The sequence below is a fragment of the Mandrillus leucophaeus genome, unplaced genomic scaffold (assembly GCF_000951045.1).
Source record: "Mandrillus leucophaeus isolate KB7577 unplaced genomic scaffold, Mleu.le_1.0 Scaffold276, whole genome shotgun sequence".
In the NCBI taxonomy this organism is placed as follows: domain Eukaryota; kingdom Metazoa; phylum Chordata; class Mammalia; order Primates; family Cercopithecidae; genus Mandrillus; species Mandrillus leucophaeus.
Window position 1 is genome coordinate 1,742,147 of NW_012102876.1, and position 25,732 is coordinate 1,767,878.

The 25,732-nt window shown below is 37.2% G+C and overlaps 1 protein-coding gene across 1 annotated transcript in view; it reads left to right on the forward strand.

Moving 5' to 3' along the window:
- The window catches only part of RAB38 (RAB38, member RAS oncogene family), a 61,330-nt gene extending 36,033 nt beyond the window's left edge, over positions 1–25,297 (forward strand). Inside the window, exon 3 of the mRNA XM_011984901.1 lies at positions 24,415–25,297. Within this exon, the coding sequence (XP_011840291.1) occupies positions 24,415–24,567 (153 nt within the window). The 3' untranslated portion in view covers positions 24,568–25,297. The remainder of the gene's footprint in view (positions 1–24,414) is intronic.
- Positions 25,298–25,732: the final 435 nt, after the last annotated feature.

Sequence of the window (25,732 nt, forward strand, 5' to 3'; positions counted from 1 at the left end):
TAACATTAGCTTGTGCACCAAATTATACAGGTCATTCCTACTTCACACTCCAGGACCAGAATATAGCAATTTTCTTCACTGAAATTCTTATAATCCTGTTTTACATGTATCTCTCATTTGTGTTTTAGCTACTGTCATTTGAGCCACCTGCAATGGCTGTCAAATTTGTCTCTTTTAAAGAAAGAAACAGAATTATGGGGAGGATTTTCAGTGATTTTCATTGATGAGACCAGGCCTAGACTTCAGATCCAGTCAAGCACTCTTATCTATTCCATGACAGTGATTCTTGTAAAAGTGGTGCATCAGGGACACGTAAGGAGCTTGCTAAGATTGCAGATGCCTTGGCCGTATTCTCAGAGAAGTCTGGAGGGGCTTAGAATGTATGTTTTGGAAAACACTGCTTTGGTGATTTCGACTTGCACCCTGGTTAAGATGCATTGTGTTGGAATTTAACTCATTTATTCATTCATTTATTCATTCTCGAAGTATTCTTTGAATACCTACTATATACTCAAGTAGGTACATTACTAAGCACTGGGACACTGATAATAGAGGGCGCAGTTTCCTATTAGGTTCAACTCCTGGAAGACACACCCAAATAAGCAGATAATTACAATATAGTATGAAGTTCCAGATAATTTGATGGCTTTTACAAGAGCAGTGAGAGCAGCTGAAGAAAAAGTTGTTACCTGCACCTGTGAGTGATGCAGCTTCTTTGATGTTTAATCTGGGTTGCCAAGAGTAAGAGAGGCCTCAAAGGAAGACTGAAGAGAAGCACCGAGAATTCCTTTTTAATGGATACTGTGTAGTGTGGCATTAGGAACCCACCTTTAGGAACTCCTGGATATTTCATTTTTAGAAAGCAAAAATAAGCTTCTCATCATTTTTCTAAGATATCTAATCAAGAACGTGTTGTTATTGCAGAGTTAACCTATCATTATCAGTCATCAGAAAATTGTCAAAACAAGACCACAAAGAATCTTATTAAGAATAATAATAAAAATTGTATTTATAAAATCCATGTTTAACAGGTCTTGTGATAAGTGCTTTATTTATTTCATTTAGTTCTCACAAACCTTTATGCAACAGGTGCTATTACTATGCCCATATTATATATTAAGGAACTGAGACTTAAAGAAGTTAAACAATTTACCCAATATCCCATGGTTAGCAGGTGGCAGAGTCAAAATTAGAACCCAACTGTCTCTATTCAAATCCCTCCTTCCATATTTTTTTTTTACTTCTCTGTGTCTAAATGATAGTCTTATATTGCTATTTCTTGATTTACTAGATTTCTACATACTCATTAATAATTTGCTTTTCCAGATGACAATTTAATTTTCTTACCTACTTCCCCCACTCCCCCATCTTTTCAGCAAAATTCTATCACTGCTTTTGGTTGAATCATGACAAAAATCGTGGTTTATATCATTAAAAATGAAAATATTATTCACTCACATAATTGGCTGTCTGTGCTTATTTTCAATGAATCTTAATTCCTTAATGTTTAAAAAAATGTCCATTATATTATTTATTCTGTTGAGACTGGTTCTGTTTTGGAGATCTCCATCTCAGAATCCTCTCCTTTCCTCATGCAATTTATTTTGAATGCCCTGTAGAGCCAGCACACGGCTGTAATCCTGAGACTTTGCTTTGACATTCTTGTGTGTGGGAGTGCCTGCTCCCTGGATTCCAATTATTTGTCCTGTTTTGCTGGAACATAGCCTCCTGCTTACTGCTTAGGAAAAGCTGCATGACATTTCTGGGTAGTTGATATCTTCAAATATGTATTTTCTAACCCTCACACAATTTTAACTCTCTAGATGGGTGTAGATTCCTTGGTTTAAAATGATTTTCCCTTATAACTTGAAGGCACTGCTTCATTGTAATATAGCATTTAGCATAACTCTTCAGAAGTCTCATACCATTCTCATTCTTAAAGCTTTGTGCATAAGCTATTTTCTTTTGTCTGGTAGTTATTAGAATCATGTCTTTACCCCTGGTAATCTGAAAGTCCACAATCCTGTGCTCTATATAAACCTTTGTTCATTTATTGTTCTGGGCCCTTTGTAAGCTGTTTCAACTTACAGACTCATGTTCTGAAAACTGTTATTTCTTTGATAATTTTTTTCCCTTTTTTTCTGTGTTCTTTACTTATGACACTCCTAGTTTGGTGTCAGCCGAACTAATAAGTCTACGAGCCTATGATTTTTTCACATATTTTCAGCACTTTAGCTATTTTTGTTTTATTCTGTTTACTAGTTTGCTGCAATTTTCCAGTCTTTTATTATACTTTTTAATTTTAGCAATCATAATTTTAATTTTAAATAACTCAATCTTATCCTGATTATTCTTTTTCAAAAATTCTGTCTTAAGAATGTAATAGTTGGTTATATTTGTGAAGATACTGATTTTTCTGCAGTTTTTTCTGATTTTTGCATTGTCTATTTCATTAGAATTATTTTTTCAGTCCACTTTTGTTTTTCTATTTTATGTTGATGGTCCCCTTTAAAAATTTTGAGAGCAAGACCATCAGAAGCAGATACTGAGCTCTGTGTGTCTAAGGCTTGTTGAATAGTGGCTATGGTGATTGTTGATTTGTGGGTTTTGCTTTAGGTTGGTTTTCACTGGGGACTGCATGTCAGTTGTTGAAGGTCTTTTCTCTATAGAAAAACTCTTCTTTCGCACTAAGGGTGAAGATGTCAGAGTTCTTAGTAGAGGGAAGAAGTATATATTGCTGCCATATTTGCACACTTTTAGTTGATTATTTTTTCTATCTCCATACCACCTACAGGGGCATGCTAGTTGGTATCTCTTGAGTTTCAAGTCTCCTTTCTTTAGTTTGTTCAGAAGATACACCAGAATTTGACTTGTGGTGTAAATGTCTGACTGCTGGTATCCTATATGGAAGAATGGAGAAGGGACAGGGTTGATGTCCCCATTTGGACTTTCAACCAGTCTCCCTGATTTCAACTACAATTACTAAGTAAGTGTTGAGGTTCTTGGATTTTGAGGTAATTAATTAGTCCTACTATTTTCCATATCTCCCTCTACACACCCTTTAGACCATGCTATCTACACTCTGTTAAACCTATTATTACTTCTCTATTACTTTTAGATTTCTAAAAATGTGCAAATCTTTTGAATGCTGATGCTCATGTTCTCATTCTTTCCAGCTTTCTACTTCTAAAAGAAAACCAGTAGACAAAGGCACTGTCTCTTCTGTCAGAACCAATATTAACTTTCTTGATCTTCAACCCTGGGCAGAGTGGCTTCCTTGGTTTAGAAAGGGTTATGTTACTAAGATATGTTTGCCCTCTCCTTCTCTGTTACTTTGCTTTTTTAGTATTGATTTTGTCTGACCTTTGTTTTGTGGTCCTTTGCCGCCTTTGATGTGTCTTGTTTGCCACATTTGAAGCACCCTTAGATTTGTGGATGACAGTCCTACCCTCCCAAGGCCTTCTGTTTCATCACCATCTACTTCACTGCTACCGAGGTATTGATTTCTTGAGAAAGCCTGCTGAGATTGGGGGAAAATCAATATCCCATTAAACAAAAGTGAGGAGCAGCAGCAACTCCTCTGTAGCCTGTCTGTGGACCTAACATGCTAGGGGAGTGCTCAAAGGCTGGATTAGCCTGTGGTGTCCAGAGATATCCTATAGTGATGAAATAGCCCTAGGGATAATGTAGAAAAGCCAATGATGAATGTTTAAGATTTGTAAATCCATTTCCTTGAACTAAATGAAGTGGAGTCACTTTCTGATAATAATTTTGCTTGTCAAAGCTTGCTCTGGAGGAAAGAAGTTCTCTCTTGAGAACTTTCATAATTCCTGGTCACTTTGAATTTTCTCGTGTAAGAAAAATTGTTGATTAGCTGGAAGGCAAATTATTTAGCTTTCCTTTCTCCTGGGGTTCTCAAAATGAAAGAGGAATGACAGCATTGAGATGCCAGGATACTATATGTTTCTGAAACATTATGTTGTAAATCCCATTTTTAAATACCATCCCAAAAGGCTCGTTCTGGTTGCTCTTCCTGAATGAGTCTCTTTCAAAAGGAAGAGTTTCTTTGGAAGACTGTTATCACCTTCTGTGTCATCTGGTTATAAGTTTAGTTTCTGTGTTTCAGATTTTTGCAAAGAAGCACAGTCATGAGCAGTAAATGCAAACTATCAGAGTCAAAAGAGATCTAGCATTACCACAGTAGTTGAAACCCATATTTAACCCCCAAAGTAGCATAATATATCTTCTTCTACCATTTGCATGGAAACACAAGAATATTAGATTTGGCGAACACTTTAAATTAACCTGTGGTCTAAGTACTTATTTTATGGTTTTATTTATTCATTTATTCTTCAAATAATCATTGAGCACCTCTATGTCACAGGTACTATTTTAGGCATTAGGGCTATACCAGTGGACAAAATAGATAAAATCCCTCTCACTTTGGAACTTGCATTATAGTGAGTAAAGACAGGTTATTAAATGGAAATAAGCATAATATATAGTTTGTCAGGTGGAGATAAGTGCTAAGCAGAACATGAACGCAGGGGAGCTTGTGTGGCGTATGTAAAATGTGGGATATAGGGAGGAGTACAAAGAGAAGAAAGCAGTTTTAGACAGGCGCGGATGTCTAAAGGATGAAACCTTCCCTGGTCACAGAGGGAAAAACAAAAACACACAAGAGGGTGTTGTTGTTGTTGTTGTTGTTGTTTTTAAGTTAAATATTTGAAAGATGAGCACTATTGAGCCATATAAATTCACGGAAAGAAAATGATTGAGGAAGTGGGTATAGCATGAGCAGAGGCACTCTGGCAGGAACCGACAGCTGTATTTTTGGAACAGCAAGGCAACCAGTGAAGATGGAGCAGAGTGAGCAGAGTGATAGAGATGAGGTCAGAGAGGTGATGTCGTTCTGTTGAGTTTTTAGATAATTGTAAGAACTTTGGATTTTTCTGTGAGAGAGAATTTTCTGTGCAAGAAGCCATTGGGTTTGATCAGAGATGTAATATGATTTGATCTAAAGGATCATTGCAGTGGTTTTGTTGAACCTGAATTATAGTGAGAAAGGTTGGAAGCAGGAGATCAGCTGGGATGCTATTGCAATATCTAAGAAAGAATAGTGAGAAATACTCAAATTCTACATTGTATTTATGAATGTTCATCAGACACAGGATTTATTTGCAATTTAAGTAAAGGTAATGACAGAAAGGGAGGACTTAAGGATATCTAAACAGTTTTTGGCCTAAGCAACTGTAAGAACAGAATTGGCGGCCAGGTGAGGTGGCTCACACCTGTAATCCCAGCACTTTGGGAAGCCGAGGTGAGGGGATCACTTAAGGTCAGGAGTTTGCAACCAGCCTGGCCAACATGGAGAAAGCCCATTTCTACTAAAAATAGAAAAAATTAACCAGGCATGTGGCAGACACCTGTAATCCCTGCTATTCAGGAGGCTGAGTCACAAGAATCGCTTGAACCCAGGAGGGGGAGGTTGCAGTGAGCCTAGATTGTGCCACTGTACTTCAGCCTAGGTGACAGAGCAAGACTCTATCTCAAAAATAAATAATAATAATAGAGTTGGCAGTTTTTGAATGGGGTCATGAGATACAGAGGGATCAATGGGAAGAGATATCAAGATTCATTTTTTTGTATGTTAAAGTCTAAAAGATTACTATACATGTAAGAGCAGATGTAAAGTAAGTAGTTATGTATGATTCTGCAGTTCAGGATAAAAGTCCAGGCTGCAGATATGTTTGGTTGTTGTGAATATATAGGTAATATATAAAGATCCCTTGGGAATGAGATTACCTTGAGAACGAATATAGATAGAAAAGAGAAAAGGACTAAGGACTAATATCTTGGCATTCCTACATTTAGATGAAGAAATGAGGCCCCAGAGAGGGGAAGTAATAGAGGTAGCGTAGATGTTTTTCAAAATAGCCAAGACTAGAACTCAGTGGACTCTCCTCAGTAGAGAGCCCTAATAAGATTACTTTTGAGTAGCCGGACTTTTCACTTTTTTCCTCTATGCTATTCTTCTGAGTAGTAAACTGGGAAGATTTTGGACAAGAAAAAAGTCAGATTATACATCATTGGTTCTCTCTTTAAATAATCAAAACTTACATTCACTTACTGTGTTTCTGCTAGTTGGTGGGTCTAAAAGTTAAAGTAGGAAAATAAGGTTATTAAATGAGTATCCCCCTCTATTCTGTCAACAGTGTATTTTCTTTTAAGTCACTGGGAGGTCTAGCATGGGTCAGAGGTGTCTAGGGTGTAATAGGAGCAAACTTTGACCAGATTTTATAGTAGTTAGAGATTTTTAAATCTGACTTAAAGAGCACAGTAGCAAGTCTAAATTTTAGGTCTACAAAAGGGCCAAAATATTCAGAAACTTTGTAAATGAGTTCATCATCTAGATTGAAAGTCAGCTTTTGTTACGTGCCAAGAATGTTCAAAATGTTAATATATAACATTCGTATAAAACTTTCAAATTTTGAAAGTTTCCAACATTTATTTTCTTATTTGGCTTTCACAAATTCCCGGCACAGAATGACTTTTCACTCTTTGGTAAGACTTGTTTATTAAGAAGTCCTGCTGTTGTTCAAGTGAATTGGCTTTGGGAACCCTTACCATTCTGGTTGTCTTACCTGGACACTGTAATCTGTCCGTATGCCAGTTTAAGTGGAGTGGCCAGATCTGTTCACAATATACTAGATATAGATGGAACAGAGCATGGGATAATGGGACTCTAACCTACCTTTCCTGGGCCACAATATTTCTATTGTATGCAGTAGTTCACTACATTAATTTATTTTCAACAGCTGTATCAAACTGTTAGAGACATGTTGTACATATGGTCAACTAAAAATCCCTTATTTTTCTAAATAATATGCTGTCAAATGAAATCTTGTGCATTTAAACTATTAACTTGAACTCACATGTAGAATTTTATTATTAATATCTATTAAATATTATTCTGTGGTTTCAATCTACAATTCCAATTTCATTTTTAATCTATTATTTTTACCCTTGAAAGTAAAACATCTAGCCTGGGTGTGGTGGCACATGCCTGTAATCCCAGCACTTTGGGAGGCAAGGCAGGCGGATCACCTGAGATTGGGAGTTCAAGACCAATCTGACCAACATGGAGAAACCCCATCTGTACTAAAAATACAAAAAATTAGCCAGGCATGGTGGTGCATGTCTGTAATCCCAGCTACTTGTGAGGCTGAGGCAGGAGAATCGCTTGAACCTGGGATGCAGAGGTTGTGGTGAGCCAAGATTGCGCCATTGCACTCCAGCCTGGCCAACGAGAGTGAAACTCTGTCTCAAAAAAAAAAAAAAGGTAAAACATCTATTTCAGTTAGAGTTGTGTTCATCTACATTTGAAAGAGACCCTAAAAAGAGTGACTTAACCAAAGAAGAGCTCATTTATAACATGAAACAAGTCTTGAGGTATGTACCCAGGACTGGAGCTGCAGTTCAAGGACATCATAAAGGGCTCAACTTCCTGGATCACCAGCCTCAGCACATGACTTTCTCCCTCATGGTTATATGATGAGGGTATTTGTTTCTGTTTGCTTTTCCAGTGTAATACAGTTCCATAAACTTGGCAGCTTAAAATAACACACATTTATGATTTCACAGTTTCCATGGGTCAGTAGTCCTAGCACAGGTTGGTTGAGTCCTCTACTCAGATTCTCATCATGCTAAAACCAAGATGCTGGCCATAGCTATGTTCTCATCTAAACCTTGGGATCCTCTTCCATGCTCATTCAGGTTGTTGGCAGAACTCAGTTCCTTGTGGTTGTAGGACTAAGGTTTCTGTTTTCTTGCTGGCTGTTGCCTGGGGGTTGCTCTCAGCTCCTAGAGGCTGATCTGAGTTCTTAACCATGTGGCCTTTTTACAGCATGGCAGCTTACCTCTTCAAGGTTAGAAAGAGAATCTGTCTCTAGTTTGCTACAATGAAATCTTATGGAAGGTAGCCTAATCAAGGGACGGACTATGCCATACTATCTTGGGAACATTAGAATTAGAATTCTGCCTGTCGTATTAGTTTCTAGGCAGGATTAAATAACCTGGAAAGGTTAAGAGTAAAAGGCATGTAACAACTAACTCTGCCTGCCCCTCTTTTTAAGTTTAGAAATCAGATGAGATCAAGCACGTTCAAAGTGGTATGGCCATAGATTAAAGTTCAGAAATTGATAGTTTTATCGGAAACCCCACTTAGTAGACTTTGTTTACATTTCATTAGTCATAACTGCAATTAGCATAAGGAAGCCAGGGAAATAAAATTTTAGCTACCTATGCAAAAATTAGCATTCTGTTAAAAAGGAAAAGGAGATACTGCATATTGATAGCCAGGGTAAAAATTGAAATGCCAAAGTAGAGAAAATAAATTTGTTTTGTTTAGGAAAAATGGAAATTAATAATGGAAAAAAAATCACACAGAAATTCCTACACAGGATGAATCACTGCTAACATTGTCATACTTGACAATGAATATCATATTGCACACAATATGATATAATTAAGTACATTAAAAATGTACTATAGGGATTTCTATGGTGAACTATTTATAAATATAATTTTTAATAACTGAACAATACCATATAAGGATATTCATAATATCCCCTATCTTTAACCCTCCTTTTCTTATAATACATTTTTAGTTTTTACTATTTTAATAATGTAAAGATGGGTATTTTGTACATGAATTTTTTTATATATTTAAGATTATTTTATTAAGGCTTATTCTTAGATTTACTAGATCAAAGGGAATGGACATTTTTATGTTCTTGTCACATATTTTCATAGATTTTCAAAAACGATGAGCTAATTTATACTTACCAACAATGAACTGAAGTAGTCATCACTCTGAGAACATTCTAAAATTCTAATTTCATCCCTCATGTCAGTTTCACTTCTTGCCTTTGGGTCTAACAAAAATTTGATAAGTATGCCTTTTATGACTTCATCCAATCTTCTGAAAAAAATGAGGATACTTCTGGACAGGGGTTTGAGCCCTATACTACCACCTGAGAAGCTATTCTTATTTAATGTAATTAAATAACTAATAGTCTTCAGGCACAGTTTGAGCCCATAAATATCTAGCCATTTTACTTTGGAACCAACCCATAGTCACCTTGTCAGCAGGGACATTAAGAAGGGCGTTATACTAAAGATCAGATGTGCAAAGCAGTCTCCTGATTGCTCAGTCTGAAATCCTTACTATGGAAGAAAATGAAGTTAGTTTATTGTGTTCAGGTCTCCATTCTCTGTGTCGTCTTCTAGACTTGTACTGCTAGTCCGTCTCTTCAGTGATAATACTTTTGCTCTGAATAAACTCCAAAACAGTCTTTTTCTGCGTTTACTATTTTCTTCAAGTTTCTCCTTAAACTTCATTTTAGCTTCCTGAGCCCATGTGGATAGTTCAGGCACTGCTCGAATCTGTTCTGCATTCACTTCCCTTCTCCTTCTGTCTTTTGTACATGTTATTTTTAAACTTGATTTTACCTGAGATGTTCCTGTAGTCAAACTAGCTTCTTTTAGATGAATTTCCTTTTTCTTCTTCCTTGGATTACTCATGATTGTATAGTTAGAATTTCTGTTTCTGAGCTTCCTGTCCTTATTTATTTTCCACACTCAATTTTATGGACTGTTTCCCATCTGTGAGAATAACCTACATAGTTTTCCATTCATTGTTAGATATTTCTATTTCCAGTTTTTGGAATATTTCCAAATGTGCTGCTCCCTTCCTATTTTCTGGGCTTCAAAGGCAAAATAAAGATATTAGAACTTCCTATGCTATCCTTGGTTCAAAATTTATTGCTGTTATTTTTTTATTCCACACCTTTGAATATGAATATTAGAATTGCATATGCACGTTATAGAGAACTTAGAAAGGATCACAATTATAAAATATAAGATTAAAATTATTTGTGATCAAACCACTAATTCATTTAACTGTCAATATTTTTGTTCTGTTTCATTCTATAAGAAATATGTGTGGACGGGCGCGGTGGCTCAAGCCTGTAATCCCAGCACTTTGGGAGGCCAAGACGGGCAGATCACGAGGTCAGGAGATTGAGACCATCCTGGCTAACACGGTGAAACCCCGTCTCTACTAAAAAAAATACAAAAAACTAGCCGGGCGAGGTGGCGGGCGCCTGTAGTCCCAGCTACTCGGGAGGCTGAGGCAGGAGAATGGCGTAAACCCGGGAGGCGGAGCTTGCAGTGAGTTGAGGTCTGGCCACTGCACTCCAGCCTGGGCGACAGAGCGAGACTCCATCTCAAAAAAAAAAAAAAAAAAAAAAAAAAAAAAAAAAAAAATAAATATGTGTGTATGTGTTTATGAAAAATAACTCCATCTTATTCATTTTAAGCCATATTTGTCCTTAAAATGTCAGCTTATAGAATTGGCTCATTAGTTATAGACCTATAATTACATATACATAATAACAACTAGAGGCAAAAGAGAAAAAAATAAAAGGTACCCAGGATGTGTGAGAAGAGCCATATTGTCTTCTGAATAATGTTTTATAATGCAAGGAAGCATGTAATATATCATAAGTGGTTCTCAGCAACAAAATTAACATTTTTAAAGTTCACAGTTGAAGCAAAAACATCTTTACTCTGGCAAAGGTATTGTCTTTTTGAATCTATTTGCATCAGTGGATTCCATAAAAACAACCACAAAATCAGAACTGGGGCTAGTTCTTTTTTGTTTTTGTTTTTGTTTTTTTGAGATTGAGTCTCACTCTGTCGCCCAGACTGGAGTTTAGTGGTGTGATCTCGGCTCACTGCAATTCCTCCACCTCCTGGGTTCAAGCAATTCTCGTGCCTTGGCCTCCTGAATAGCTAGGATTACACGTACATGCCACCATGCCCAGCTAATTTTTGTATTTTTAGTAGAGATAAGAGTTTCACCATGTTGGCCAGGCTGATCTCAAACTCCTGACCTCAAGTGGTCCGTTCACCTCAGTCTCCCAAAGTGTTGGGATTATAGGTGTGAGCCACCATGCCCAGCCAGTTCTTAAACGATAAGAAATTTCCTTTATTTCTTTTTCCTTTTCTTTTCTCTCAAATTTATTGAGCAACTACTTTATACCTTTCTGATGAGAGGTGCCTTTCTTCAGGTCATTTATGTTTCAACTCTACTTTCCTTATCTTGCTTTTTTGCATGTCCAATATAATAGCCTCAATTGTCTACTTATTCTGTATATGTTAAGGCACTCAGGTGCCACTAGATTTGCTCTGTTTGATAATGTGTAAGTTTATGGAAAAATATTTTCTATTCCTTTTTAAAATTATGCATTGCTTATGTTTATCTAAAATGTAAATGCATACATCTACATTGGTATAGATATACAACTGTCCATATAGTGATACAGTAAATACAACTGAGGGTTTCCAGATTCAAAATCATTGAGCCATGCCAGGTTTGAGCTCCTCCTGCCAACCATTCCTCTTCCTCTCCCGCTACAAGTTTTCCCAGTAGAAGTTGCCACTTCTACATACTGTGTCTCTCAAGTCACAGTAACTGACCAATAGTGTCCACATGATCCAAGTGAATCCACTTGTGGTACCACTGTCTCTGGGACTTGGAGTTGTTCTTGTCTTGAGTATGAACATGTGCCTGAAGCTAAAGTCATCAGAGTCCTTCCTCCAGATTTCTCTAACTGAAGTTAAGGGTAGGAAGCCTTTTCTCTTTAGTGGCAAAACTATGAGCATATGAACCCAGAAGCTCTGAACTTCTTTATTTGTGAAAACCTGAGGGCAGATAGGAAAAATTAAGGTGATCTGATGGTATTTGGGAGATTAATTTTATTTTCTAAAGTTCCTGGAGTAGCCAGAGTCTTTCAGCAATTCTGTTATTCCTGGGAACTACCCTCCAGATGGCCTAGGTGATTCAATGGGTTTCTGATTTTTGCAACCAATAACTTATGGCTAATCAAGTTGATAGAGCGCACTTGCTCTAGATAATGATTGTTTAACAAATGCCTTATATTTAAACTCTCAATTTGAGAAATCTTTCCCATTAAGGGAGAATTATTCTCAGCTCTCCCACAAGTTTAACTACATTAGTCAAGAGCTTGAGATAGTCTCAGGAGTCACCTTCAATTCTGTTTGGAAAAAGGGAGAATATAAATTATCTCCCTTCACAGCTGGTGAAACGGATGCCAGAGAGAGGACTTGACCTGCCCATAGTGACCAAGATAATTTGTAGCAACATCAGGGCCTAAGACTCAAGTCTCCTAATTCCCTGTCCTAAGCTATCCTATGTATAAAGAGATTCAATGTAATGGATATCGGCATAGAGAAATCACAATTTCTTTTGTGCTTTTTAAATTTGAATCAGCTCATTTTTCTTTCCCTTTTACAGAACAGTTCATTCATAAATTACATTGTCAGCACTACATGCCAACACTCTATGATAGCTGCTGTCAAGAGAGACACTCCAAGTGTGTGTCACTTCTGCTCTCAAGAAGTTTATTATCTAGAGAGAAGGTAAATTTTAAAAAGCAATTGTACATGTATGTGACCGTAGATACTATAGGGGACTGTTAGGAGCCACCTAGGAGATGGAGCTAACCCTACCTTGCTAGGGTTCTGGATTGGGGAGCATTGGTCTGTCAGAGAGGATAATACCTTATCATAACCAATCAGATCCATTGTTTCCAACTTTGCGTTATATCATCTACTCTGTTAAAATCATATTTTAAAAAACACATGTATTTCATTTTGGGCTAGTCTCAGGAAAAATAGAGAAATGTAAAAATGGGGGTAGCACTACTTAGGTGAGGGTATAAAAAACACACAGGGTTATACAAAATCGGTTAATGAATGTCTCTATCCACAAACCTCTCTACCCTCAACCACTCCCACATATACCACCACCATTTCCAGATCAGTAGTTGTCAAACTGTGTGAAGAGGAAGACTAGCCCTCTGAGATATACTATTAGATAAGAATTCTGTAGTCAGGTAACTTTATGACTACTGCACAATCGTTCCCTTCTTTGAGATGGGAGGAAGAAACAGAAAGTCTGTTCTCCCATCCCAACTTGAATCTGCCTTATTTCCATTCACACATAATTCATACACACCTTTCCCCTCTGCTCCCAGTTCATTATGGTGGTTTAGTTCTCCTCATGCCTTCCAACTCAGAATGAGAAACTGTTTTTCTGTTTAATATAAAAAAATTGAACACATGGCACATTCCATGATCTTCTAAAAGACTCTGAGAAATCCTATGATTAAGAAACACTTTTGTATTATTTTTAACTTAACATCTGAAATCATTTAACCATAGATGACTTTTTTCCCAAAGCATCCTATGAAACATTAGAACCCACTTTGAAATACTTTACTCTAATGAAGAAGTTTGTTTGCCCCTCCAGTCTCATATATGACTTAACAATAATACTTGGGCAGTGTTGTATTGTTTTCCAGGTGTTTTATTTTCAGTGCCTGTTGCATGCCAGCACTATTGCTAAGTTCTTTCATTTATCTCCTCTCACTTTATCCACATCCTCAATAACCTCATGAAGTTAGCATTATTTTCATCATAGATTATAGATAAACAGGCTGAGAGAGAGGTTATGGTGACTTCCTGGAGGTTACACGAGTGGCAATTGGCAGAGCTGAGATAGTTCTGAGTCTTTCTATGGCACCTTTTCCCTTCACATTAAATAAATAGAGACAAATAATAAAAATTCAAGATACCAGACAATTCTGAAGCTAGAGGATGTAATTGAACTTCATCCAGAAATTCAAAGCAGAATGTCAGTCAGTTAGATGCTGGCAGCTAAATACTTCCAAAAAAGTTATGTTTGTTCTGGAGGGGCAGGGGATCTACAGATAGAGATGGGAATAAGACTAACTCAAGCAAAGAACACATTGAGGGAAGGGTTTATGGTCTAGTTCAGTTGCAGTCTAGTAGAGATGAAACAGGGGAGTTCAGTTTTAGCCATGTTGGTTGGGCGTCAGTTTTGTGGTCTGAACTCATTCTGAGTAGGTAATGTGAGCCCACAAGGTATTTTTTGGATGAAGTATGAATGTAATTACACTTACACTTTAATAGGAGTAGTTAAGAGACAATCTGGAAGGAATATGGAGGATGATTGTAATGAGAGAGAAGAAACTAAAGGCATGTGATCAGAGAGAAGACTACACAGGACATGAACTGGGGTAAAATGTTACAGTGACTGTGTGAAGAGAGCATGTCATGTCCATCATCATCTCTGAGCAGAAGTTGAAGAGCCCTGGACTAACAAGACAATCACATAACTGACTGCATAGCAAATTAAAGCATGGAGTGTAAAGCCTTTGATGAATAGTGCCTGGTCCATGAAAAATGCTCAGTGATCACTTGCTGAATAATAAATTATTGCATCTAGTTACATGATATTTCAACTATTACATAAGAGCTTCAAATTGATGTATCTCCTCTTTTTAATTTTCAATTACAAGTTTGTGGAATGAAGAAAAATAATGTTTTATTCCATATCTGAAAGTAGAAAATTATATAACATATTCTAAGTGCTGCCTCAGGGAGGTTACCCAGGCTAAGAATGAGTTGTTATCTGACTATGGAATTTAGGAGTTAGACCTCAGGAATTTGTGAGGGTTGGGTCGACAGGTTCTATGGTTGAGGCCAGCATTTTGGTAGTTAGCTGGTATCATTGACACTCCAAATAAGAAAGTGACTAAAATATTAATTTCTTTAGCTTTACCAACACATCCATTTTTACACATAGTTCTTCTTCCTATTTGTTTTCACCCAAGGTAACATTATTCTAACAATGCTGGCAGAAATAGTTTCATTTATGCTATCTGGAGAAGCAAGAGCTTCAAACTCTCTACTAAAGAGTTAAGGGCTAGGGCATAAGAATCATATATAAGAAAAAAATTAACTCTCTAGTTTGAGAGAGAAATGAATTTTTTAAGCTAGAATTGGCTCTTATCCATAAAAGTTCTTCAGTGAGGAAGATGATGTTAAAATAATTATATGTACTATGTAGTCACAAAAATACATATTACTCAACTTCTACCTTTGCCCCTAGTAAAATATTCCTAATTCTCATAATTCTGCCATATGGGTATTATCTCTGCCTTATAGGTAAGGCCAAAGAAAATTAAATATTTTGCCTAAGTACATTTAGTTATTAAATAGCACTGAAATCACTTGTGGAGCAACAGAATATAAAGAACATTTTTAAAAGAACAAAATTAAGACTCCAACCTATATCTGCTTTCCTGCAAAGCCTACAGTAGTTCAGCTCAACTTTTATAAACTGGTTTATTCAGTCTTCCTTCCATTTCACCTAAAGGAATGGTATCAAATAATAAGTGGAAAGCAAAATAAGGACAGGCAGCTGGACCTGTAAAGTAAATTTTCTTGTGAACATGTTTTCTTTTTTACTTTCTGCAGAAATCACCCACATCTAAAATTATTTTCAGTGAAAGCTGAACTTGTCACTCTTCCAAAGTCCTTGTTCATTCATTTATTCATCAGTCATTCGCTTAGTCTGTATGTCTTCTGAGTGCCTACTGTTTGTAGGCACTGTGCTAGACACCAGGATGGGGCAATGAAACTCCTGGAAGCTCCCAGTCCAGTAGAGGATACACAAACAAAGCATTACATACTGACCAGTGATAAGTGCCAGAATAGAGAGATTCCTGCTCAGCCTGGGGGACTCAGGGGCGATTTTCCATGGGAGGTATCACTGAAGAATGACCTGAATGAAGAAGAAGAAGGAGGCAGGAGATTGTATTCATTGGAGGACCAACTATGTAATGTTTAGGTATTTCATCTGTGTATATCATTTAACTCTAACAAGAATCTCATGAAATATAGTGATGATTGGCCTCATTTTTAAATTAAGGAGTAAAGGCTCAGGCTTTTCACTTGTCCTTTGTTTAACAGTAAGTGGTAAAAACCAAGTTTTAAAGCTTGACTCCAACATGCTTTCTCTTTCCATTTTATTCTACTGTGTCTTAGGACAACGATGTTTCAGTCTCATTCCTCAGTCTTGGCACACAGAGGTACCAGAATAAAAGCATTTAATTATCATAAAAGTAAATTGTGAAACACAATTTCTGTCATTTCTACCATAGATAGCCCTCAATAAATAACACTTTGAATTGAATAAGTCTAGGAAATACCGTGGCTAAGTAGTTTAACCTATATGTGTCTCAGTCTCCTCATCTGTAAAACAGAGTTAATAGTTTATCCACCTCTCAGGGTGTAGTAAGGGTTAAATGAGATCATGTATGTAACATACATGGCATGGTGCCTAAGTGTTCAATAATAAAGTGTTTGATAATTGTTAGCAATTATTACAATTAATATTTTGTATCTGGTTGACCATTTATCGTTTCAAGCTGATTAATGAGAAAGTATTTTAACTAAAGGCTGCTGTATTTCATGAATAGGATTTGTTAAGTCTGGCTAAACAATAGTCTTCATGCTTATCTTTATTCTTTCTTTTCAAGACTGATTATTGGGTACCCCAGCACTGTTTCAGTAAAAGACTCACAGTGAGAACAATTAAAAACTCACTGAATTAAAAACAAAATGTTAATAGAGGCAATATCTATGAATATCTTGGTTCTTAATGGCAATTAGTGGTAAGTCATACATTATATATTGGATTTGGAAAATGTATCTCAGGAATAATAAACTGTCAAAAAGACTCAAGAACTGTATCTGCCTAGTATTAAGGTTTTGGGGTCTAGTGCAGAAAAGGCAAGGATGTTGAACTCAGATTATTTTCAGGGGCCAGGAACTTAACAGAAATGCACATTTACAGACATTTACGCATAAAAATAAATAAATAAATGGATCAATTAATAACTGTGGGTCACATGTAACACATTGTGGATGGTTTGTTCATAACTTTTGCAATTTAGAAAGAAGCAGTAGTCAAAAACTTAGAAAACTTGGGTCCTCATTCCTTCAACAAACATTTGTAGGGAGCAGTGGGTTAAGAGCAGGGGCTCTGTTCTTGAGTCTGGCTTTGCTATTTGACAGTTGTGGAACTTTCAGGGATTGAATTATGAGTGTCTGAACATGGGCTGCAAAACCCGGTGCCAAAAGTTTGACTTGCTGCCTGTGTGACCCTGGGAAAGTTATTTAATTTCTCCATACCTCTGTTTCCTCACCTGGTTTTGTGGTACAAAACTTAGTAATAAGTTATCCATAGGCATCAGTTATTTTTGGTAATATTATTGTTTAGATACCTCACATGCATTAGGCACTGTGCTTGGATCTAGGAATACAAATATAATAAAATATAATCCTTGTTTTCAAGGACACAGGCAACAGGCAGTTAGGATACAGTGGTGTCAATGGAGGTGGGTACGAAGTACCGGGGAATACTAAAGATAACGTTTCGCAGTGCTAAGAAAAGGCTATTCAGTAGAGATATTTCCAGAAACAAGGAGGTATGCAGGCAGCCAGAGCTAAGAGGTGAGGTGCATTCTATAATAGCATGTTCCCTGTGAGGTTCAGCAGCCTGTGTGATGCTAGGCAGGTCACTTTCCCTCTCTTTGCCTTAATTTCCTCTTGTGTCAGAGAAAGCAGGACGAATTAGTGATACCTAAGTTCCCTTCCTCTTTAACATTTGGTGATTCTCTGTGAGCTTGGGGATGTTTCACGGCTGAAACAGAGCAACAGAGGTGGCTAGGATGATGGGAGGGTGAGCTCTTGGTATGTAAGCGGGGAGACCTAGAAGGTATAAGGCCCTAGAGCTACAGAAAGAAGGCACGAAAAATTTGAAATACACTTTGGTACCTAAAGAATAAAGGACAGAGGCTGAAGTAAGGCCATGGTGGGGATGAGGGACGCATTGTCAGAGGGACACAATCTTTGGAGCTGCCTTTGTAAACTTTTCTCTATACCCCATTTCTCCATGCTGACAATGTGACTCTGTCCTGTGTTAAAATAAGTGATAATATGGCTCAGTCTGTCCTTCCCAATGCCTGTTAGACCAAACTCTGGTAACTTTCATACAACAGGGCATCACTGAGACCTGGCTTCTCTGTGTCACACTGACCGTGTATGCCTTCTCTTCATGGAGATACCATGGCAAAGTGCAAAACTGTGGGTTTTGGATTCAAATAAACATTGGCTTGGGCACTAAGAAAATGTAGGCCATAGACTCTAAGAAGATAGCAAGGAGAAGATAAAGAGAAAATACAGGCAGAAGCCAGTTTCTGACCTTTCCTATCCCTGAGACCTTGCACACATCATTTAGCTTCTCTGGACTTCACTTTTGTCATCTGTTAAAGGAGAGCAGAGCTCCCACCTCGGAGTTATTGTGGTGATTACGTGAAATGCCATATTCTGAAAATAGTGTCTGAAACATAAGGTCAGTTTAGGGGAGCCCCAGTAGAAGCTCATGATTGCAGTGGGGGAAAGCAGGTACCCAAAGGAAATGGGAGGTTGATATGAGGGACGAGGGAGGACAGAAGTGCTTAACAGACAAAAATACAGGTGTCCACTACACTAGCACCCATGTTAGGTATTAATGACAATTAACAGAAAGCTAGCAAAATCTTTGCCACTTATGTGGCTCAATAAACAAGTGCTATATCTTCTCAGAGAAAGGATTTTTAAACCCCTGTTTTGTGTAATACTTTTTACAGTGGTGTTATTATCCAGCAGGCCATCTGCTCTAATTAAAATTTCACAGGGCTGAGGAATTTAATGCCCTAACCTTGGAGTCTCGGGTACAGTTGGTGTTTTGTTTGAGGTTGATGTATTTGGAAAGATTATGGGAGGATGAATTCTTTGCCAGCTTCTAACTAGGCAGATGTGAAAATTTTCTGCTAGGGTTTTCTTTTTGTTTTTGGCTCTCTGGTGCTGGGGGCCAAATATTAAATACTTTGCCACAAGACAGATGTTCTGAAGAGCTAATTAAAAAACTGACAAGTACCCAGGACCTCTGATGGTTAGTTTATGTGCCTTCCTCCACTGAAAGATCAAAATCACTGTGGCTTAGAGTGATTATATGAAATCATATTTCCAGAAAGTTTACAATTGGAATAAAAAGGACAGTGTCTTTAAAGACATTCTTAATTATATGAGTGTGTCTCAAAATTGGCTGCACATTTTTAAGTGGAGAATCTTTTTAAAAAATTATGAACAATTGTATTTTTTAAATTAAATGTGTTTAAATTTCAACTTTTAGATACAAGGGTACATGTGCAGATTTGTTATATGGGAATATTGTGTGAGGCAGAGGTTAGGAGTATGGATCCCATCACAGTGCCTAACTGGGAATTTTTTTTTTTTAATGCTCATGCTGGGGCTCCATGTCAGACCAATTAGATCAATGTCTGGAACGAGGGCCCTGGTAACATATTTGTTTTAACTCTACAAGGGATATGAATATACAGCCAAGATTGAGAAGTTATAATTTATACATAATATTCTAGGATCTATTTTATTCCTAGGCTACACTGTAATGTATGTATGGAGAGTAGGATGGGAACTGGAATTGGGATAGTCTTGATTGAAATGACAGATTGGCTAAGATAATGTTCTGCTCTGGATAAGTTACTTAAGCTTTTTTCTAGCTCTCTTACCTTTAAAATATGACCATTAACTTTCCAACAGATGTTTGTGAATATTGGATGTGAGCATTATTTAATAAACAAAGCACCTGCTTAATTAACTCCGTTTGTTTTTAGTAAAATTCTTTGTTAGGAATTTTAGCCTGTTTCTGAGACTTGCTTATCAGTATAAATGAAAGATTCTGAGCAGTGGCACAAAGAAGAACACGCATTACCTTAAAACAGCACAGTAGACCATCTTGTCATCCTGCAGATATAGAAATAAATCACAGTGAGATCCATTCCAATTTTACATGTCCTGGAAGTCAGAGTATATACATTTCCTTTCTAGCAAAAGATGCCCCTGGAAATGTTGTGACTACTCCCTATAATAAATGCAAATACAAAATTCTATCTAGTGTTTTTCACTAATGCCGGCAACTCTGTTTCCATACAATTACCCAGAAAATGTGGACTTGACTGTGTCTATTTGGATGCCAAGTAGCTCGATCAATTATATTGCAATCTAATTGCCCAAAGGGTCTGAACCTGCAATTCTATCAGGCAGGGCCTGATTATCCATGCTGACCTTGGGTTAAAGGGGAGAGGGAGGTTTGTTCTATAATGTTATTTCTTCTCCTAGCCTAGGCCCTTTGGCTGTGACCTCATTGGCATATAGAAAGTCAGAAAGACCAGAAATGGTTCGAAGTGTGCCAGTAATACAAATCAGTCTTGCCTGATTCCTGGTTGCATGCACCTACCTTGCATGTCGGAACCAGGTGCTCTGCCCATTCTATTCCTTTATTTATTTTGGGAAATATTTTGGGGGGGAGCTGAGATAAGGATTTGGCTTCAAGCTAGTGCTTTAAACAGTATACATCTTGCCTTTTGTAGTAAACATGTGGTAAATATTAGTATTTATTTTTCTCCCTGAGCTCACAGCTGGCCATCCCAATTACTAGTGTGTGACTTGGGGCCAATCACTTTCCCTTTCTGAAGCTCAGTATCCTCACCTGCAAAATGAAGGAATGGAAAACACACACACATTGTGTTCTTCTGATGGTTAACTTGTATGAGGAGAATAGATAGATAATATTTATTGAATGTGTACTGTATGCCTTTCACTGTTCTAAGTATTTCATGTTTCAAGTATTAATATATATTAACTTACAAACATTTGTGAGGTAAATTTTTAATTCTCTTTTACAGATGAGGAAACTGAGGCATGAAGTGGTTAAAGTAACTTTCCTGAGGTCATGCAACCAGGAAGTAAGGGAACTAAGATAAGAGTTTGTCCCCAGGCCTGTACTCTAAACACTATACCCCTTGCCTTTTTGTAGTGTGCCTGTGGTAAATAAAGTTGAAAGCGTTTGTGGTTCTTCCTGGCTTTCTCTTACAATTTCTAATCTGAAATAGGTATGCCATGACAGCCAGCACCTAGGTACACGTGTATTAGGTATTCACTAAATAGTTATTGATAGGTTAGCTGTTAAAGTGCTAAGGACCGGTACAGGCTTGTCTAGTAATGGACTTTTATACTATTGTGATTACTAACGTTTCACCTGCAAAAAACCTCAATGGCTCCACTTTGCAAATTTAGTATTCAAGGCTCTACAGTGATCTGGCACCCTGATGCCCTTTCCAGCCTTTTTATACTTTTGCTATTTACACAAACCCTGCTAGTGGGTAAGCTCCATCAGGAATGAGATGTATAATCTGTATATTTGTATGCCTAGTACTTAGTGGAAATCTACATACTATTAATTGGATGAATGAACCTGACTCAGTCACCATGAACTGCTGCTCTTTGTACATGCAGTCTATAAGCAGACACTACTTGCCTCTGCCTGTTCCCTTTCTCTAGAGCCCATCCTTCATGGTCCACTCTCCTGGGCCTAATACCATCTAGACTTTACTCGGTGTATTAAAACTCACACACAATTTAAACAGCGTTATCTTATATTTTCACTAAAATGACCCTGCTAAGTTGCCACTAATTTGAGCTTAGATTTTAGTTCTTTTTCTCATAATGATAATGGATTTTCATTGATTTTCCCACACTAGCATTGACTTATCCTCATCAGATTTTGTCAATTTGCACATTAATGAAAGAAAACCTATTTAACTGGCATGTTAATATATGAGTGGAGGTTTAAAAAACACGACTGGCAAATCTCACTTTCATCATATATGAAGAAGGGTCCTTTCTAATGTTTAAAATTGTTTTCCTGTCATATAAACATGTTTTTATTATAACATATGGAAGAGAAAGAAACTAGCATTATTTAACACTTACTGGGTGTAACACTAAAGAACTGACTTTTATTTGTGATTGTTCCTGGTTTCCTGAACAATCTGGAAAAGGAATGCAGCTTAGCAAAAGCTGGGCTTTGATGTCAGAAAGACCCCACGTAAGCTCTGGCCTCCTAGCCCACTTGCTGTGTGATCCTGGGGAAGCCTCTTAACCCCTTACAGATAAGCTTTCTTGTTTGTAAATGTTTACATGAGATATGGTAATATCTCATGTTTGGTATTTGGGGTGTAATTTTGTTGCCTCCTTCTCCAACACACAAGCAATAGCTAAATGGGAATCAAAGTATTGGCTTATGAATGACCGGGCAAGTACGTTAAAGCCATCCAAATAGGGCTTCTTTAATGAGATGTGGTGGCCCTTAAACCCAAGGCCTGGAAGGCTGGGTGAGGAGACCCCTTTTTACCTTACTGAATGGGAGACAGTAAAGGACCATTGGACAGGCTTCCACTCAGTCACAAAGCAAGTGGCAGGGCTCCGGAGCAAAGTGTTGAGCTGGGTCCGTTCCAAAGAGCAAGGCCCTGCCTAGGTCAGTTGGTGGCCTGGGAACAGGGAGTTCAGGTGTGACCCTTGGACATGATACTAGGAAGAAGAACAGTGACAGAAGACATGCTAAGCACAGGCCATGACTTTAAGGCACAGGAAGTTGTCCAACAGGGGATGGGGCAGAAGCATTGCCATTCTCTAAGGACTGGATTTCATAGAGTGAGGAAGATACTTGGGCTGAAGGAAGAAATGCCATCCCCACCACTACCCCAACAATAATAACAAAATCCATGCGGACAAAAAACCTAATCTTTATCGATCTTTATCATAAAGGATTTTAAATGGGATTAAATAAGATTACTTATTTACTATTGGACTCCCTAGCAAGTTCACATTATGAAAGCAATAATGTCTGCTACACTCTGTCAAGGGAAGCAAATTTTTACTAGGTAAGTGATATCATCAAGACCATTTTATAGTTGGGGAAAAGGAGACTTAGAGAAAGAAAGACTGGTCTGGTAAAAAGCAACAACAATAATATAATAAGCAAAAAAGCAACCATGCCTTTACCTTGTGTTTTGGATTTAGAAACCCTGGGAAACATTTTTTTTAAGGCTCTTTAAAGGTGAGATAAATAATCAGGCTATTTGTCTGGAACTCCAAAGTTACCTTAAGCTTTCATTGCTGGTGAACTCAGTTTTGGGCTTGAAGGATGGGGAACCTACTAATGAACATTTACAGCTAAGGTCATTAGTCGTGGATGTCGTATGAAAGCCAACACATCTTCTTATATTTTCCAAGTAATATGACTTCATTCAATGATCTCAAAATATATCAACAACTTTGACATACGTGCAAAAATCAGGGATAAGTACTTCCACTTCAGACTGGACAACAAGGTTCTGTAGTAAAACATTTTAACAATGAAAAAGCCTTGTCTCTTTACATTAAATATGAAGAAATACATTAGAGAAGTTCTACAAATTATGATTAAAAACAATCAAATTTAACTTTACTGGAGATCTTTACTTTTTACCTAAGCAGAGATATTTATTTTAGTACACTGGTAGTATATATTCTGTGTTTCTCAGGTTTCTGAACAGGATGAAAAAAAGCAGTTTAACTTACACTACTGATATATTTTAGATCCAAATGTTTGCTCCATATTTTTTCCAAATTCAAGTTTATTTCATTTTTGAACCTAAACTTATATTTCCAATTTTACTTTTTTCTTTGAAGCGTTATATCCATCTGGAATGTCTAGATAATGCCATGGTTTATTTGGAGTAATAACCCCAAATCTCAGTAGGTTAAAATAGCAAGATCATCATTCTCATGCACACTACACAGCATGGGCTGATTGGGGTACTTGCTTCTACTTGATCTCACTCACAGACCTTATCCAAAAGAGTTTCCATTTGCTGTGCTTCCACAGGAAGAAAGAGAGAGAAAAAACATAGGAAATTGAGCACTGGCTCTTATTGCTCCTATATGAAAGTGACACACATTACTTCTCACATTTTGATGCCCAACAAGTCACATGTCCATGGCTAAGTTCAAAGAAGTCAGAACAGTGTACTCTTCCCCATTTAACTAGAGGACAGAGACCCAGAAATATCTGTCAAACCATTAATGAATACTATAAAATATGTCTTATCATTCTTATTTTATATCAAGGTCACAAAAGTAGTATGTGGCAGAGGGCAATTATAAATCTAACTCAGATTAAAGGTTTATGTTTCTTCCACAATATTATTATAGTTTGAGTGTGTGAAAATGTGAAAATATGAAAATTGCCCTCTAACTGAAATTTAACCTACTAAGTAAATTCACCAAACACCATTCCTCCTATATGACACAGCAAAATAAATACTTCTTTTGTGAGGAACTGAACAGTAAAGTTCTTTGAAGGAACAAGTAAGTGAGGGGAACAGAAGGGGGATGCATATGTATCATATAGGAAGGAATATTTAAATAAAATTGTCACATATAAGTATCTGTTCTAGCATTACTTCAGAGTATTGAATAAGAAAAGCTGTTTTATTTTTTCCCTCATAGGAAAATATAAACATTGATGAAGCCTCCAGATGCCTGGTGAAACACATACTTGCAAATGAGTGTGACCTAATGGAGTCTATTGAGCCGGACGTGGTGAAGCCCCATCTCACATCAACCAAGGTTGCCAGCTGCTCTGGCTGTGCTAAATCCTAGTAGGTACCTTTGCTGGTGTCTGATAGGAATGACCTCATCATTCCACGAATTGTGCCTCTATTTTTACCATTTTGGGTAAACGTCAGGATAGAGATACCACATGTGGCAAGCCAAAGATCTATGCCTCTATTTTTTCAATGAGAGAGAAATAGCAAATGTTCTTTCTATGCTTTCCTCACCATCATCACAGTGTTTACAAGCTTTTGAAAATACTTAGTCTGTTACAAACTTCTGTTGTGTAACTGACCAAAATTCTGCAGGGCCATGGTCAGCCCTGTTATTTGCTTCTTTTAATCAGCAAAGGCCTCAGGTCTTAAAATAAAAGGGGAGAAGAATAAAGTAGCTGTCAAGTTAAGCATTGGCTTAACTTGCCCTGGTATCTCTGTCCAGATTTCAGTATATTCTCTGATGGTCTGACAGCCTTATTAAGTAGATGTGATATTTTCTCCCAAGATGACTTCCATTCTTGGCAGACCTGAGAGTTGCCTCTGAGTTAGCTCTTTGGAGTCATGAACACAGGCGTGCTATATTTTCCTTGTCCTAATTGTCTCTTGCCATGGCCTGAATGTTTGCTTAACTGAATATTGTATGAAAAGACTTGCTTTCATATGTGCCTTTCTGTTAGCTTTCTCTGACTCAAGCTGTGGGGCTCCTCTGTACATGTAATATATATTATATATATTTTCGCAGGTGAACAATAAAATGTTAAAAGATGCTGTTTCCCTATTTATGAAAGTGCTTTAAGTTTTTTAGTATTGTGAAGTTTTTTTTTTTTTGACAAAGTAAACAGGGTTCTTAAGATCCATTTCTAAAATTTTATTTCAAGAAAGAGATGAGAAATATATGCTTGAAGAAACTGCTGGGCAATATTAAAACTGGGATGAGTCTATGCCATCTATGCCATCTGCATTTAAAATGTTCATATTAACATTTAGGCCAGAGAGTATACAGTGCATATACATATTTTTAGTTAATCAGAGGAATATGTCCTCATAGATTCTGATTAAGAAAGGTGCCAGATCAATAAACATAAAAAGAAACAATAAAACATGGATTGTGACACCTTGCTTTACACAGTGGCTGTGGTGCTGATGTGTGCAGGTAGCTATTATTTTTGAATGTCATTGTTTTATATCAATATTTGTAATACACTCACAGGAATCGT